Source organism: Pelophylax lessonae (genome assembly GCF_965119305.1).
Source record: "Pelophylax lessonae genome assembly, chromosome: 1".
NCBI lineage: Eukaryota > Metazoa > Chordata > Amphibia > Anura > Ranidae > Pelophylax > Pelophylax lessonae.
The window spans coordinates 457,058,149-457,075,365 of NC_138768.1; the positions used below are offsets into that span (position 1 = coordinate 457,058,149).

The 17,217-nt window shown below is 43.3% G+C and overlaps 1 protein-coding gene across 2 annotated transcripts in view; it reads right to left on the reverse strand.

Annotated features, from left to right (window-relative positions):
- The window catches only part of CPAMD8 (C3 and PZP like alpha-2-macroglobulin domain containing 8), a 472,168-nt gene that overhangs the window by 327,130 nt on the left and 127,821 nt on the right, over positions 1-17,217 (reverse strand). For both annotated transcript variants that reach the window (XM_082260961.1, XM_082260960.1), the window contains 5 exons: positions 11,450-11,613; positions 10,457-10,606; positions 4,835-4,996; positions 1,394-1,536; positions 976-1,038 (listed from right to left, as the gene is read on the reverse strand). In XM_082260961.1, coding sequence (XP_082117087.1) covers positions 976-1,038; positions 1,394-1,536; positions 4,835-4,996; positions 10,457-10,606; positions 11,450-11,613 — 682 coding nt within the window. The remainder of the gene's footprint in view (positions 1-975; positions 1,039-1,393; positions 1,537-4,834; positions 4,997-10,456; positions 10,607-11,449; positions 11,614-17,217) is intronic.

A 17,217-nucleotide genomic window follows, 5' to 3' on the forward strand; every position in this document is an offset into this window, starting at 1 on the left:
ATGTGCTCCAAAGACTCCATGAGTCAATAGGGGGACCCCACAAGAAAAGGTGTAAAAAAAACACTGCAAGGGGACACACCCACCGCTCCGGCAGCACCACACGGTCGCCAGTAACAGAGCACCTAAACGATCCTCAGCAGAGAGGGAAAGGACCCCACCAGACTCACCACCCAGCAGAAACAGGCACCTGCAGCCACCAGAATAATCTGCACTCCACGTGTGGCGATCAGGCAATGAAAAGATCCAGAAGTCAGCACCATTGGATGAGGAGGGGCTCCCACTGCCAAAGCGGCAGCCCACAGGGCTCCACTGTCATGGCGGCCGCCTTTTTCAATTGCAAACCAGTGCAAAATGGCCGGACTACACAAACATGGCCGTCGCGCATTGAGCACCCAGGCTACAGCAAAATGGCTGCCCCGCGCACCACATTTTTTTCACTATTTGTGTCCCATTGGAGGTTCTAATCCATCTCTCCTCTATACACAATAAAAAAAAAAAAAAAGTTTTGCTTTTAGTTATACTTTAACCCACAAAAGACACAAAAACTTAAACCCAGCCTCAGACAGTGTGGAGGATCCTGAAACATAAGACTCGCCTGAAAAAAAGTAGTAGAGGCACGGTTTTCCATTTCTACCCTATTTCTGAATAGCAGGATCAACTCCATCAGCCTTCAAAAAAATTGGAAAACCTTCATAAACTGAGATGGTTGCTGACACTGACAGTACCTTGTCATTGATTCCTACGTTATCCCTAAATGATCCACAATCAGGAGCGAGATAAGACTGTGTTCACCATAAAACAATATTGTGTGGGATGAGTTTATATGAGTTAAAGAAAAACGTATGTAATTTTTCAAAGTATGCAAAATTATAGAAAACGAGACAGATTATGATTCAATGTGAAAGATAAGACTTTTAGGTAAATTAAATGATCGATAACCATTACTTTGTTTTGTAATATTTAGACATAGCTTACCTGACATTGAAGCAGTGCCAGACCAGGGTTTCAGGAAAGAAAGTCCTTTTTCTTCTCTCAAATCTGAAAATCAGAAAATCAGTCATAACTGTACACAAATGTTTAAAAAGTGTCAAATTTCTATATGCTGCTTAGCACTGTGTAAACTCATATCTAAGTTCCAGGCTCTTCTCTGTTTGACTCTAATAAATTAGGGACAATGAAGAGCAGACACTAACATAATAAAATGTTTCAATTCGAACTATCCCCAGTGCCACCAAACAAAAATTGTAGATAGAGTTCAGGGTACATAGCCTTGGTCAATTTTACATTTAATATAATTCACTAGAGATAAACTGGTACATTTTGGCCTTGCTATTTGATTGACATTAATTGCTGTAGTAATCTCTAATGAAAGAACAAGTTTCTCTTAACTTACCGGGGTGCTACTCTGTTATGAAATGATGTCACCAGTGTTCCTGTGTGCGGCTGGAAAGCTGGAACTGCCTCATCTGTGTACATTCCATCGCTCTGTCTGTAATTTAGACTTACCACATCTGTCATCACAACCAATCCTGTCTCCTGGATATGCAACAGGGTAAAGAAAAAATTTTTTGTTAGTTTCTTGGACCCGTACTTTATAGCAGCCCAGGACTTTCCTTTAACCTGATTATCTCACTACAGAAGCTGCTTCTTACACAAGTATTGAGGATGAAGCCAATGCGCATGCGTGTGTGTGTGTGCGTGTTAATATACATTAGTGCCTTGAAAAAGTATTCACACCCCTTCAAATTTTCCACATTTTGTCATGTTACAACCAAAGATGTAAATGTATTTTATTGTGATTTTATGTGATAGAGTAGACCAACACAAAGCTGCACATAATTGTGAAGTGGAAGGAAAATGATAAAGGGTTTTCAATTTTTTTTACAAATAAAGATCTGAATAGTGTGGCGTGCATTTGTATTCAGCCCCTTTTACTCTGATACCCCTAACTAAAATCTAGCGAAACCAATTGATTTTAGAAATCACTTAATTAGTAAATAAAGTCACCTATGTGCAATTTAATCTCAGTATAAATACAGCTGTTCTGTGAAGCCCTCAGAGGTTTTTTAGATAACCTTAGTGAACAAACAGCATCATAAAGACAAAGAAACGCACCAGACAGGTAAGGGATAACGTTGTGGAGAAAAAGCAGGGTTAGATTATAATAAAAATATTGCAAGCTTTAACCACTTTGCCGCTGCTCACTAGAGCTCTACTGCGGCAAAGTGGCTCTTGTAGGTCTGACGACGTAGACCTACGCCGGCAGACACTCCCCCTTCTCGGCGGCGCGCGCGCGCCGCCAGAAGCTCGCTCCCGCTGTTTTCAGTCACAGCGGGAGTCGGGCCAGGGGAGGAGTAGCGGTGATCGTCGCTGCTCTTCCCCGATCGTCGGGGAATCGAGTCTGGAGATCCGCCCGCTTGTGTAATCAGAGCGGACGGATCTCCGAAGTGACAGGCAGGGTCAGATTGCAGGGTTCAGCATAGCTGAACCTGAGATCTGTCCTTGTGTCACTCAGTCACCTCCCCCCACACACGTCAGTAAGCACCAGGCATACATTAACCCCTCCCTCTCCAATAAAATTAACCCCTTCCCTGCCAGTGTCATTTTTACAGTAACAGTGCATATTTATAGCACTGATTACTGTAGAAATGTCACTGGTAACCCCAAAAGTGTCAAAAATGTCAGTCAAGGGTCCGATCCGTTCTTCCCTTCTAGCCAAGAAGGGAAGAAGGTTCTCATCTAAGATTTTACAATACATAGCCCCCTCCATTGGCCCCTCAATGGGGCAAAGTCAGCCTGTACCTTTGGCAGAGAAACAGCCTCAAAGATAAATGTTTCCACCTCTGTGCTTGACTGTAGCAATGGTGTTCTTAGGGTCATAGTCAGCATTTTTCTTCCTGCAAACATGGTGAGTCGCGTTAATGCCAAAGAGCCTAATTTTTGTCTCATCACCCAATCCTTCTCTGAATCATTTAGATGTTATTGGCATGACTGTACATGTGCCTTCTTGGAGGTTAGAAAAATGCTGACTATGACCCTAAGAACACCATCCCTACAGTCAAGCGTGTCTGAAACATTATGCTTTGGGGCCGTTTCTCTGCTAAGCATTGAGGGGGCCAATGGATGAGGTCATGTATTGTAAAATCTTAGATGAGAACCTTCTTCCCTTCTTGCCAGAACACTGAAGAAGGGTCATGGATGGTTCTTTCAGCATGACAATGACCCAAAACATACCACCAAGGCAACAAATGAGTGGCTCAAGAAGAAGCACAATAAGGTCATGGAGTGGCCTAGCCAGTCTCCAGACCCTAATCTTATAGAGAATGTATGGAGGGAGCTGAAACTTTGAGTTGCCAAGTGACAGCCAAGAAACCTTAAAGATTTAGAGAAGATCTATAATAAAGAGTGGACCAAAATCCCTTCTGAGATGTGTGCAAACCTGGTCATTAACTACAAGAAACGTCTTGCATCTTTGCTTGCCAACAAGGGTTTCTCCATCAAGCACTAATTCAAGTTTTGCTTGGGGATCAAATACTTTTTTTACTCACTGAACTGCAACTCCAATTATACAATTTATATCATGTGTTTCTTCTGGATTTTTGGTTGATATTCAGTGTCTATCATTTAAAATACACCTATGATAACAATTATAGACCCTTCATTTTTTTGTAAGTGAGCAAACTTACAAAATCTGCAGTGGATCAAATAATTAATTTCCCCACTGTATATAAAGTCTAGAAGGAAAAAAAGTTGGTGGCAGGGTGTAAAATCTACATAAAATAATGCAATAATTTACAAATCACATAAACAAATATTTAAATCACAATAGAAAATAGAAAACATATCAAATGTTTTAACTAAGAAAAGGTGCCATTTTAATCGAAAAATGATGTAATTTTGAGATTCATGGCAGCAACATGTCTCAAAAAAGTTGGGATAGGGCCATATTTACCATGGTGTAACATCCCCTCTTCTTTTAACAACACTCTGTAAACGTCTGGGAACTGAGACCAGTTGCTAGAGTTTTGTGAGAGGAATGTTGTATCAGTCTTTCCTAAAACAGGATTCTAACTGCTCAACTGTCCTCGGTCTTTTGTCATATATATTAAATATATTATTGAATATATTAAATGTAAACTTGACCAAGGCTATGTTGCATTCTGTTTTAATGTTGACTGTAACTGTCGACTGTAATAGCAACAAAACCTTCTGACCCCCCCCTTTCTTCGACTCACTCACTAGCTATTTTCCTCACCATTTACCCCTCCTCTCTCCTTTTATGTATACATCCTACTGTTTGTACAAACATCAAGCTTGTCCCCACAGGTGCACATCAGAGCCCAACACCTCTGCTGGGAAACCTATACTTTCTACTGCTCCCTCCCTACCCTGTATCAGATGGCATGTATTTAGGCAGGGTTGGATAGAAAGCTTAATTAAGAAATAGAAAGCCGAATTATGAAAAGAGTGCACACCAGTAGGGCAAAGCCTATTCCTCCCCCCCACCTTCCCCCTTGGCTTTTATTTTTGTGATGTACTGTACTTTTACAACAAACTGTATACATTGCATATTGTACATGTAAAGATGAACGTACTATGTACTTAATAATGTGGTAATATTCAGCACCGTATACCTTTTGTAAAATAATTTTTTATAACCGTAAAACTTAAATAACGAAATAAAAGAAAAAAACTGCAGACAATAGTCTGAGCTGTCATGTGACTTCCTTACTACTACCTGCTTTTACTGTTTTGCAATGCTCTCTTCACTTTTTGTGTGTAAACTATAAGGGTCCCCACAAAGCCATGTTTCACTTCTTTTGGCCTCACTTACGGTAAAAGCAAATCTAGCATCCTTGGTAATATCCCAATGCCATGAAAAAACCGATGAACGTCGTTTTCTCTGGGAGCCTAGTCCTGGCCACCAGAAATGTCCCTCATCCTTTCCAGTTCCAAAAGCATCTGAAACATCAAAAGTGGCAAGTTCCTGGAATATCTGCAAAAACCAAGTTAAAGAATGTTTAGTACTTTTATTAATTAACAATCTCAAACCCCCATGTACTATTGTCATTAGTTGTCATGTACTATAGTCATTAGTTGTCCACTAACCTATAAACATCATTTTGACGGATTAGGACAATGACTTGACACATAACTAGGGAGGAGCAAAGCTGGCCATACACTTTTTTTTTTTTAGAAAAGGGTGTTTTTACAGTTTTGTAAACAACAGAGAAACAACCTGCCACACGGAACAGACAATAGGTAGAGATACATAAAAGAGTGGTCACCTTGGAGCACAGTAACTGATAGTGTCCATGTAAATCTTTAGAGATAAAGAACTTGTGTAGTGCCTAGATATAATAAAGTACATTGAGATACAGGAATCTTAAACATAAAAAAAACTCCTAGAGATTCAAGAAAAGGTAGGGTACTTGATCTCTAACCACTCGGCCATATGGTGTCAAACTTTCACATGGCATTTCTAAGATAGAAGGTGTGTTTTTTGAAGGAGATTGAGCAGTTAAGATCCATTATTCATTTGAACAGAGTGGGCGGTCAGCTTAAAATGTATTTACGTGTAATTATTCTGCGAGCAATGAATAATGCTTGAGAGATGCTAAGCGCCAATGTTTGGTCTATGAAAGATAAATAAATATAAGTGGACAGACAAGTAATGGGGTCCACTGGAAGATTGGTGCCCAAAAGACCATTAAAGCATGGTATGCACTATAAGTTTTCTTTTCATTTAACCCAGAGAGCTGAACGAAAAAAACAGACAGATCACTGTACTAACACAAGCAATGCTAATATAGTAATTTCTTTCCCCTGCTGCGCTATTGCATTCTGACAGGGGGGCCCACCCCTTCCCCCCTTCGAGGGGCTGCTTTACTGCCACCAGGAAACACTGATCACCACTGGCTGCCAGCACTGATCGGATGCCAATCGGATGCTGATTTTCCAGCATGCCCATTTAAAAGAAGCTGGTCGCAAGACCGTCTTCTGTCAGACAGGGAGCTGTACACACATGCAGAAAGTCGGCTGCTTCCTGCTGAACCGACCAATTTCGGCCAATTTTCAGCCCGTGCATACCCGGCATGAGGGTCACTGCCACCTCTACCCAATACCTTCATAGCTTGGGACATCACCACCGGAGCTGGATTAAGTTGCCTCGAGACCCCAGAGACGACTCAAACTTCATATTTACCTCAGCAAAAATGATAATAGCGAAATTTTGGAAATCGCCCGTCTTGCCATTCGAACAGCTTAAGCATAAACTCTCCTGGATTATGATTAATGAACGCATGTCAGCGATTTTAAATGATAAAATGAAGATGTTTGAGAAAGTATGGGAACCATGGGTCAGATACCTAACTGGTGATCCTCGATCCATAACCAGCTAAATGAGTTCCAGGGCAGTGGGATTTGGAGCGCAAGGTCTTATCCAACTTTCCCCCCTAATCTTTACCCTTTCTTTCTTTTCTCTTCTTAATCTCTGATCTCATCTTTCCTGGGTCTTCCCGATTGTCCTATATAAACCTTGATAAGGAAATATCCTCTTAAATAATGAATACAGTTTGTGGGGGGTGTCTCTCTCCTCCTGGAGGGGTGGGTAGCCTCCAGCAGATGCGAGATTGTGGTCGGGCGCACATCAAGCCCGTGGGGGGTGGTGGCCGCCCATAGGGTTGGAGACACAATACATGATGGTATCGTTTTTTTATTGTATAATGAGCTTGTGATGTGCCTTACTCATGTGACATCAAGAATCTACACAATTTTTGGGGATAGCCCACAAAGCTAGAATGATTAATATAGTTTGAGAAGACTTTTATTTTCTTAACAGAAGAAAATGGGGGGAAAAGGGAGTTAAAGAGAAAAGGAAGAAAGAAAGAAAACTCCTTTTCATATGCTGGTGGGCTTTCAGCCTTTAACTATTTCTGCTCCGGAAGGTTATACCCCTTAATGACCAGGCCATTTTTTGCGATTCGGCACTGCGTTACTTTAAGGAAAAATTGTGCGGTCCTGCAACACTGTACCCAAATATAACTGATGTCTTTTTTTATCAGCACAAATAGAGCTTTCTTTTGGTGTTATTTGGTCACCTCTGCGTTTTTTTAGATTTTGCGCTATAAACAAAAAAAGAGCGACAATTTTGAAAAAAAAAAAACGCCATATTTTTTACTTTCTGCTATAAAACGTTCCCAATAAAAAAAATTTAAAAATCTAATTTTTTTATCAGTTTAGGCAAATTTGTATTCGGTTTGTAATACAAATTTGTATTTGTATTCTAAAATCCCAAAAAGCGTATTTTAATTGGTTTGCGCAAACCTTATAGGCGTTTACAAACTACGGGATAGATTTTTGGAATTTTTATATATTTTTTGTTTTTTTATTAGTAATGGCGGCAATCAGCATTTCTTAGCGGGACTGCGACATTGAGGCGGACAGATCGGGCGCCTAACTGACATTTTTGACACTTTTTGGGGACCAGTGACATTAATACAGTAATCAGTGCTAAATATTATGCACTGTTACTGTATAAATGACCCTGGCAGGGAAGGGGTTAACACTGGGGGTGATCAAAGGGGTTAATGTATGCCTAAATATGCTTGCTGACTGTGTGGGGGAATGGTTCTGTGACAGGCACAGAGAGATCGGGGATTCAACTTAGCCTGTCTGATTTTACATAAGCAGGCGGGTCTTCTGTCAGTTTATCTGACGATCGCGGGAGGCCGTCGGCAATCACCTCCACTCCTCCCACGGCCCGCCTCCCGCTGTGTCTAGACCTCGTGCACGAAATCACGTAGTACTACGTGATTTTGCGCAGCCAAGCCCTGCCGCAGTAATACTATGGTGGGCGGTCGGCAAGAGGTTAATGTGTGTTGGACATTTGTGGAAGATACGTATTCTTTGTTCTCTTTGTAATTGTGAAATACTTTAATAAAAAATAATGAAACAGGAGATGGATAAAGGATTCCGGGGACTGCCCCACACTTTGCACACCTTCGATCTTCTCACATACCTATATTTTTAGCGGAATTCAGGGGTCTTGTATGTCTTATGTAGAATAAATATATGCTTAAGACTGTGAGAGGGAGAAATGGATACCGTTCAAAGAAACAGCACCAGAGATGGGACCTCCTGTACATCCCTCTCCCAATGGGCTTTACATAACATGGGAAATTTTAAAAGAAAGCAATCCAGTAATGTAAGGTAGGTAACTATCAGATATCAAGCCTTTGGTGGATGAGGCCCATACAACTGTGCCAATAATGGACAAAGTAGAAAAGGAGACCACGGCCAAAGTAGGTTGAGCTTAGATAGCATGCCTGATCTGAAAGTACTGATAAAATTATTTAGGGTTAAGAGGAAATCCTTTTGCAGTTTCGCATAGGATTTCAAAGTGCCATAGTAATACAACTGTGCTAGGTTATGTATACCTGCCTCCTCGCACCTCTGGAAGCCCTGGGAAGGGTAACCTGTAATGCGTTACAAGTAGGCACTTCAAAGGAGATAGGGAATGTCTGCCCTGGTTAACATGGGAATATATGAAAGGCGGAGTTTGGGGGTGTCTCCAGGTTCCATCCGACTAGATGCTGTAGTTGGGCAGCAATGAAATGGAATCCACGAATATCCGGCATCCTTAGGGTATTGATGCAGTTCCAATTTAATTCTTGGTAATTATATCCTCTAAATCAGATCCTAAACTAAAGTTGTGACCTTTATGAAGTTTCTCAGGGAGGGCATACACTGTTAACATTTTTTTTTTGTTTAGGCTGCAGATGGATGAATCTCCCGCCAGCTGTCATATCACCCGAACAGCGGCTGCATCTAAATGCAATCAGGAGCTGTTTGGCTGACAACTTTCCACCCAGCTCCTTTGATTTTTTTAAAGAGGGATGTCTGGTGGGATGGGGCTGACAGGACCACTCATGAAGCAAATTTCAGATGGTTCACAAGAGACTTGCTGAAAGTTGCTCCATGCCAGCTTTAGATTGGCCAAGCTGAAAAACGCTGAATGATATTGTAAATATCAGTGTCAAAGTGCATACTTGCAGTATATTGTTTACACAAAATGCATTATTATGCAATGATGCAATTTCCAGTGCATATAAAAAAAGGAATGGACATACCAAAATGTTTTTATCTACAGTCTGTTTACACCATTATGTTATGTTGCAGTACCCTGCAATAACAATTCTGCATGCCGCTATTCATATTAATTTATTTGTCTTTCAAAACTGCAGTAGATCAAAAACACACGTTGCCACACATCAACACGCATGTTGATGCATGCAATCTGATGTACACAAGTTCCCACTGTGAATCCAGTAACTAATGAAAATCAGATCACATACTACTATGCAAAAGTGATTTTGTGTCTGCAGCAAACTATATATCACACTCGCATGCCAAATACACAACATATTTACTCCTCTCACTTCCTTACTTAACTAAAATTTGATATGCAAAACCTTTTATTTGTTTTAACTTTATTGTAAAATCAAAATGTATGAACAAGAAAGTATCCATTCCTATAATTTCCATTGTTTTTCCTTCAGACCCCCCCCCCCTTCTCCCCCACAGCTGCTGTTACATTTAAAATTAGCAGGGCTCCACCTGCATATCTGCATCATTCATTCACAGACAACTGTGAATGAGTAAACTATAAGTTTCATCCGTGGTAGTCAGCACACTCGCAGTCCACTACACTTCCTCTAGCTTTCTGAGAGCCCAAACAGAGGTGCGGGCAGATAACTGGAGGAAGTGTCTGCAGGAACCTGCACCTGCTATCCACTGATTGTGGGTGCAATGCTTTGCACGCTTCTGTAGAAAAAAAGTATAGACGCACATCTTTTTTTTCCATACAAAAGTATGTGCATTTATTAAATTTTTCTTAAAAGGTAAACTTAGCCTTTAATTTACCCTGAATGTACCAATAAACCTAACCCATCAATATCCTGAATTTACCACTAAACTTTAAGCGCCTCTGTTGCGGTGTAAAAAAATTGAAAGATAGGCAACCCATAAAAGAAGAACTTTGTACTTACCATCCTGATGGACAGTCAGTGGGAAGTAATGTAGGTGTCAGTGGGAAGAACCACCTCCAAGCTCCTGATTGGCAGGAACCCAGTAGTAATATAGGGGTCAGCAAAAAGTACCATATCCCAGCAGAAGGTAAGTTATCTGACACAGGTAGAGGTGTCAGACAGCAGTGGTGTCCAGAGTTCTTCAATTGAGCAAAGAATTAACACACTGCCCTCTAAAAATGTAGGTGCAAAGCTTATTTTTCAGGCTTTCCTTCATTTTTTTTTATACAGCAACAGAGTCATGATAACTCTTCAATTCAACGTAACCAATAACATGATGACTTGAGAACCCAAATCATATTCATAACTGTTTATAGTTGTTTATATGCCACATTACAATTCCAGTAAGCCTTGATATAGTAGCTAACCTTTTCAGGAGTTATCTGGAAGCCATTACTCAGGAGATACGCACTCTTATCCACTGTAGATACACACACACAGCTTCCTCTGGTAGCCTTAGCTTTAATATTTACAGCATCACCTGGTCTAGAGTCATTGGTGGAGAGTGACACTGACACCTGTGGCACATAAAACAGCAGTGAGCAATCAGAAATGTTAGCTATTGTATGTAAAAAAAAATCAAAGAACCAAAACATATCATTACAAGTAAATACAGTACACAACTACAAAATACAAGGAGGACATGATTTGCATCTAAGAAAAAAGCCAGCCTAGTGTTGGGGTTAGCCTTTCCTCAAGCCTCCTCCCATATTGGAATTTTTTTATACCTCAGTGACTCTATCTCCACCATAAAAGCAGAATATATTCATGTTTAACCAACACCAGACCTACTCCTCAGCTAAAACATGCTTTAACAAGACAAAGAATTGTACAAGTACTGCCCCACACTAATCCAGTTGAAGTGGTGGTGTATAAGGGATTACATGAGGCCAAAATCTAGTCAAATTCACACTACTTACATTTAAATACATTTAATGTTTTTTTCAAATTAAATATATAACTGCATTCTATATCTGCCTGAAGTTTAGCTTTAACCCCTTTGCACCTAAGGGTAAAATATATCTTAATGCCTAAATCCAACTTTGCAACGTTGACATGTGTTAGTAAAATCGTACATATCATCACAACTACTTTGTGCATTCAGGTGGATTATACCTTGTTGTTTTTTTTTCAGGACTAACTGGGCTTTCATTTGGTGGTAAATGGTAATAGATAGCTCCTGATTTTTTTTATTATCTAAGGAAAACTGGCCCAAAATAGTTAAAAAAAAACACACATTTATTTTAAAATTTAATGTATATTTCTTGCTACTACCATAACCTACCACCAAAGAAAGTTTCTGATGATCACAGTGATACCACATATGTGTGTCATAACCATATTGTCATTATACACTTTACCTTGTTCTCAAAGGCCGGTTCGATTGGTATCTGGGCACTGTCAGTAATTCCCTCTCCATTCTCCCTCACATAATAAACCAAGAGTCGACTTAAAGGAGCCATATTATGAGTTACAGGAAAATGTACATATGTCAGCCACACTTCAGATTCAGGAGGTGAATGGTCTGTTGAAATTAGCAGAAACCATAATTAATATTTTTTTATGAACACCACCCAGCAAACTTGATTGTATACAACAAAAAATCTAAACCCAAAAACAAAAAATAATATCCCGCAGCTTATAAAACTCCATTGCAACCATAAATTACACTTTGTTAATATTTAGCATCATGTTGCAAGGTGCACAATACAGTCATAATCCTGAAAAATTAGATTTTTTAACCGCTTGCCGACCGCCGCACGACTATTTACTGCGGCGGTCAGCCCCTCACAGCCAAAGCGACGTAGTACTACGATGTCCGCCGGGCACTCGCGATCGTCCGTTACACCGGAAGAAAGGCAGGCGGCTAATGTAAACAAAGCCGCCTGCCATTCTTCCCTGTGTAAGAATGAAGATCACACGGTTCTACTATGTAGGACCGTTGATCTCTGTTCTAACGCTAGTAGCTACAGCCAATCACAGTTAGAAACACGCCCCTAGGGACACACTTAACCCCTCCCTCTCCAATAGAGTTAACTCCTTCACTGCCAGTGTCATTTTTGCAGTAACAGTGCATATGTATAGCACTGATTACTGCAGTAATGTCACTGGTAGCCCCAAAAGTGTCAAAAATGTCAGTCAAGGGTCCGATCTGTCCGCCGCAATGTCACAGTCCCGCAAAAAAAAAATCGCAGATCGCCGCCATTACTCGTTAAAGCGGTTGTAAACCCTATGAAAAAAAAAATAAAAAAAAAAAACCTGCAAGACAAAGGCATAATGAGCTAGTATGCATCGCATACTAGCCTATTATGTTTAACTTACCTTAAAACGAAGCCCCGACACGGACCCCCGGACATCGATGCGGGCGCTGCCATGATCCCTCGTCGTCTCTTCCGGGTTCGGCGGCTCCGGCGCGCTGATTGGCCGGAGCCGCGATGACGTCACTCCCGCGCATGCGCGCGGGAGTGATTTTTCCGGCAAGCTCCCGGCAAGTTAATTGAAGGTCCCCCCGGACCTTCAGAGCGCATGCGCCGCTCGCGCGAGAGGCTGCATGCACTGTAAATATCTCCTAAACCGTGCCGGTTTAGGAGATATTATTTGTACCTACAGGTAAGCCTTATTATAGGCTTACCTGTAGGTAAAAGTGTCAAAAAGCGGGATACAACCGCTTTAAAAAAAAAACAACAAAAATTACAAAAATCTTTCCCTTAGTAAACGCAATAACTTTTGCGCAAATCAATCAAAATATGCTTTTTGCGATTTTTTTTACCAAACATATGTAGCATAAAACAAATTGGCCTAAAATGTTAAAAAATTTAGATTTTTAAATTTTTTTGGGGGGAATTTCATATAAAAAAATGTGAAAAATATTGTTATTTTTGCAAAATTGACGCTGTTTTTTTGTTTATAGCGCATGATCAAAAAATCACACAGGTGATCAAATACCACCAAAAGAAAGCTCTGTTTGTGGGAAAAAAAGGACGTCAAATTCGTTTGGGTACAGCGTCGCACGACTTCGTAATTGTCCGTTGAAGTCACGCAGTGCCTAATCGCAAAATAGGCCCTGGTCAGGAAGGGGGTAAAATCTTCCGGGGCTTAAGTGGTTAAAGAACTTACTGTAAAATCCTTTTCTCTGAGTCCTCTGACAGACGCAGCTCTTCAATGTCTCTTGACGAATGGGTAATGCGCCATCTACAGGAGTAGACTAGGCAGTGAAAGCTTTTCACTAGACACGTCTATAGGGGCTGTCCCTCATGACATTACCCCAGACACACCGTGCCCACTAATCAGTTTCGTAGCAAGCAGTGAAAGAAAACACCACCAACCCCAAAAATAGAGGGACAGGAGCTGCGTCTGTCAGAGGACTTTACGGTAAGTTCTTACAAAAATCCAATTTTCTCTTATGTCTTCTGACAGATGCAGCTCTTCAATGTTTCTTCACGAATGGGACGTCCCAAAGCAGTGTAGGCATGAGGGGTGGGAAGAACGCAACCAAAAACATTTAACGTATTTTCAAGGCTAAACAACGTAGCAAATCGGGCAACAAAAACCTCAACCAACACCAACAGGAGCTTAGCCCAAAACAAAATTTCACCCCTGAAAGAGAAAACCAAGTCTCTTCGCAAACAGCAGCCTGCAAAACTTTGCACCCAAAAGGAAGCATCCGAGGATGCCATCACAACAATCATGTAGAATTTTGTAAAAAGTGTGAACAGACGACCAAGTCGCTGCTTTACACATCCGAGCAACAGAAGCCTAAAGGCGAAAGCCCAAGAGGCACTCAGCGCTCTAGTAGAATGTGCCCTCACAGGGAAAGAACCTGACCCCTCAATGAATAGGCCCGAACAATAGCCCGTCTGATCCATATTGATATGGTTGCAGCAGACGCAGCCGAACCCTCATGAGATCCCTCCGGAAGGGCAAAGAGAGAATCAGATGTCCGAAAGGATTTCGAGGCTGACAGGGAAACCCTGATCGCCCGAACCACATCCAGCGAATGCAAAGCAAATTCCTAGGGATGCTCAGACTTAGCACAGAGCGCAGGCAACACAATAACTTTATTAAGGTGGAAAGCCAACACCACCTTAGTAAGAAAAAGATTGGTTAGGTCGTAGAACAACCATTAACCCTATGAACGACCAGTTATGGCAAACGGCAAGGCAGAGCAGCCAACTCAGACACCCTGCAAGCAGAGGTGATAGCCACCAAAGGCAACAAAGGCAGAGAGATTCCTCTGATACTTGCAAAGGGAGGCTGTTGAAGAACGGACAGAATCAAATACAGATCCCACGGAGGTAAAGGGGATCTCCTCGGTGGAGCCAGATGACGCACCCCTAGAATAAGGGTGTGAATCAAGAAGTTAGTCACCATGGGACGTTGGAAGGAAATGGCCAAGACCCTCGCCACCGAAAAAGAGCGAGGAAGCAACCCTTGCGACTCACATCAGGCAATATACATCTGCCAAGTAGGATGATAAAGCATCCTGGAAGTCGCCTACCTGGCCTCAACAAGGTAGGAACCACAGAATCCGAGAGATCCCTGATCCCCTCTCAGAGGCAGCCATCAGGTAGCTCGACGATCATCTCAACTAGGTCTGCGTACCAAGACTGGCGAGGCCAGTCTGGGGCCACCAGAAACACTCGCACTACCTCCACCGCCAACCTGCGGAGGAGCCTGGACAAGAGATGTACAGGTGGGAAGGCACAAATCAGCCGACACCGGCCCCAAGGCACCAGCAACGTGTCCGTGGCGGCGGCCAGAGGATCTCAAGCCCTGGCCACAAACCGCCCTACCGTTTAGTTTAGACGGGACGCAAACAGATCCACCTCTGGAGTACCCCATCGGGCACGCAGGAGGCAAAAAACCCCGGATGCAGGGACTATTCCCCCTGATCCAGAACCTGACGACTCAGGTAATCCACCTGCCAGCTCTCCACTCCTGGAAGTGAACTGCAGAGAGAGCCGGAACGTGAGTTTTGGCCCAAGACAGAATCTTGGCCACTTCTGTGGCCGCCCAGGCACACACGGTGCCCCCAAAGAGTGTCCAGCACTCCACTCCAGCCCACCAGACTGGCATCCGTGGTGACCACCGTCCACAACAGAGGCAGAAAAGACCCGCCCTGGCCAAGAGCGGGCGACAAAAGCCACCAGGAGAGCCCCGACCTCGTGAGACGGCTCAGACGTATCATCCTATCCAAGGACTGTGGCTCTCTGAGCCACTCGAAAAGAACCTCCGCTGTAGAGGTAACGTGTGAAATCGAGCAAACAGGGTGAGTGCAGACTTCTGAAAAGTGATGGTCCACCCAGACACCCAAAGGGTCTGAACCATGATCGACAGGTCTCCACACAGGATCGGGCGACAACCCGCTCTCAACAGGAGAGCGTCCAGATACTTGAGGAATCCAATCCCTGTGTGGGAATAGAGCTAACAATGAGGTCAAAACCCTGGTGAAGACACAGGGTTTCCAGGCACTGTGAACAGGTTTGAATAAAAAATCCCGAAACCTTTTCTGCCGAGGAACCGGCACAACCGCTCTCTGTGCAAGGGGACCCTGCACTGTCTCCCTGGAATCCTACAATCGATCTGGAGATAAACAGAGACATGGTGGAAAGAACCTGTCTGCTGGGCGAGACCGAAGTCGGTCTTGTACCCTGAACAAATTAGTTTGTGAACTCATATGTCCTGAACCAGAGACACCCAGGGTATCTGAAAGCAACGCAGACGTCCCCCTACCACCGAATCAGGTGAGGGAGTCCCTTCATGCAGGGGAGGAGTCATCCGCTGAACCTGACTGGCTAGTCTCAGGCTCACCCGACCAAGCCTTTTTGTTCTCTCCGGAGGCTCTGAACGGTTTTCCTTTTTCTTGCACCCCTGAGGTACGAGAAAACCGCCTGTGAGCCGTGAAGAAAGGCCCCCACTTACTGCGAAGCGTAGTACCTTTGGAGGATTTGGGGAGAAGAGTACTCTTATCCCCCGTTAAACCCTTGATTAACTCATCCAAGGAGTCACCAAAGAGGCGTTCACCCAAAAAAGGGAGATCAGTCACGGGCTTCTTAGAACCATGGTCCGCCGACCAGCTCTTCAGTCACACCATGCGGCGTATTGCGATCCCCACTGCAGACACCCTGGCAACCAGAGGAGCCTCATCCAGGGCTGCATCGCACAGGTACACCATGGCCTGGGGCATCTGATGCATGATCTCAATCAGAGTCGGGTGAACTGACTCAGCTTGCAAGTTGCTCCTAAGCAGCTTAATCAATGTTGTAACCGTCTGAGAAACCAGGATGGAGGCAAATACAGGTTTGGGAAGCGAACCCGCCACCAAGTGCAGGTGGAGGGAAAGTGATTCCATGCGCCTGTCCACCGGGTCCTTAAACTCCGGGGAGTCTTCCACAGGTACTACAGTGGATTTTTTCAACCGGGAAACAGTGTGATCCACCTTAGGTGACACTGTCCAGCGATTGGAAACTGAGTCTGCAAAGGGGTAACAGCGCTGAAAGCGCGTGGGCACCACCAGCATGTGCTTAATGCGCCGCCATTGCTCATTCACGACAACGTGAAAATCCTCGGGACAAGGAAAAACCTGCCCGACCTCTGGGTTTTGCGGGAGCTGAAGACAACCCGCCTTCCTGACTGTGTGGGTGTCAGGGCTCCAATGGTAGAAGAGGGTCTCTAGGACCCAGCATCAGTCAGGACACCAATGGCAGGAGAAGGGCTCTAGGACCCAGCATCTCAGCCAGCACATCACATGGGCCTTTATAAGGAAGTGTGCCAGTGATTGAAGTTGCTGATTGATCTTCAGCTTGTACCGTGTTCCTGTGATCCTTGTTCCTGAAAGTTCTCTCTTACCGACCTGGCTTGTCCTTACTATTCTGCTTGTCTCCTGTTACCTGTGTCTGATCTCTGCTTCCCTATTTGACTTTGCCTGCTCTGGTATCCTCCCAGCTCTGAACTCTGGCTTGAACTGACTTCCCATTGCCTTCGTGCAAACACAGACCTGCCACTTCTCACAGGCGCCACCTGGCTGCAGCCACTACTGCACACGTCAGAAACCCTTCTGAGTTCTTCTGCAATCAAAATCACAGACGACCTGTGCTACTTTGAGCCTGACTCCTCCTGTTCTCACTTT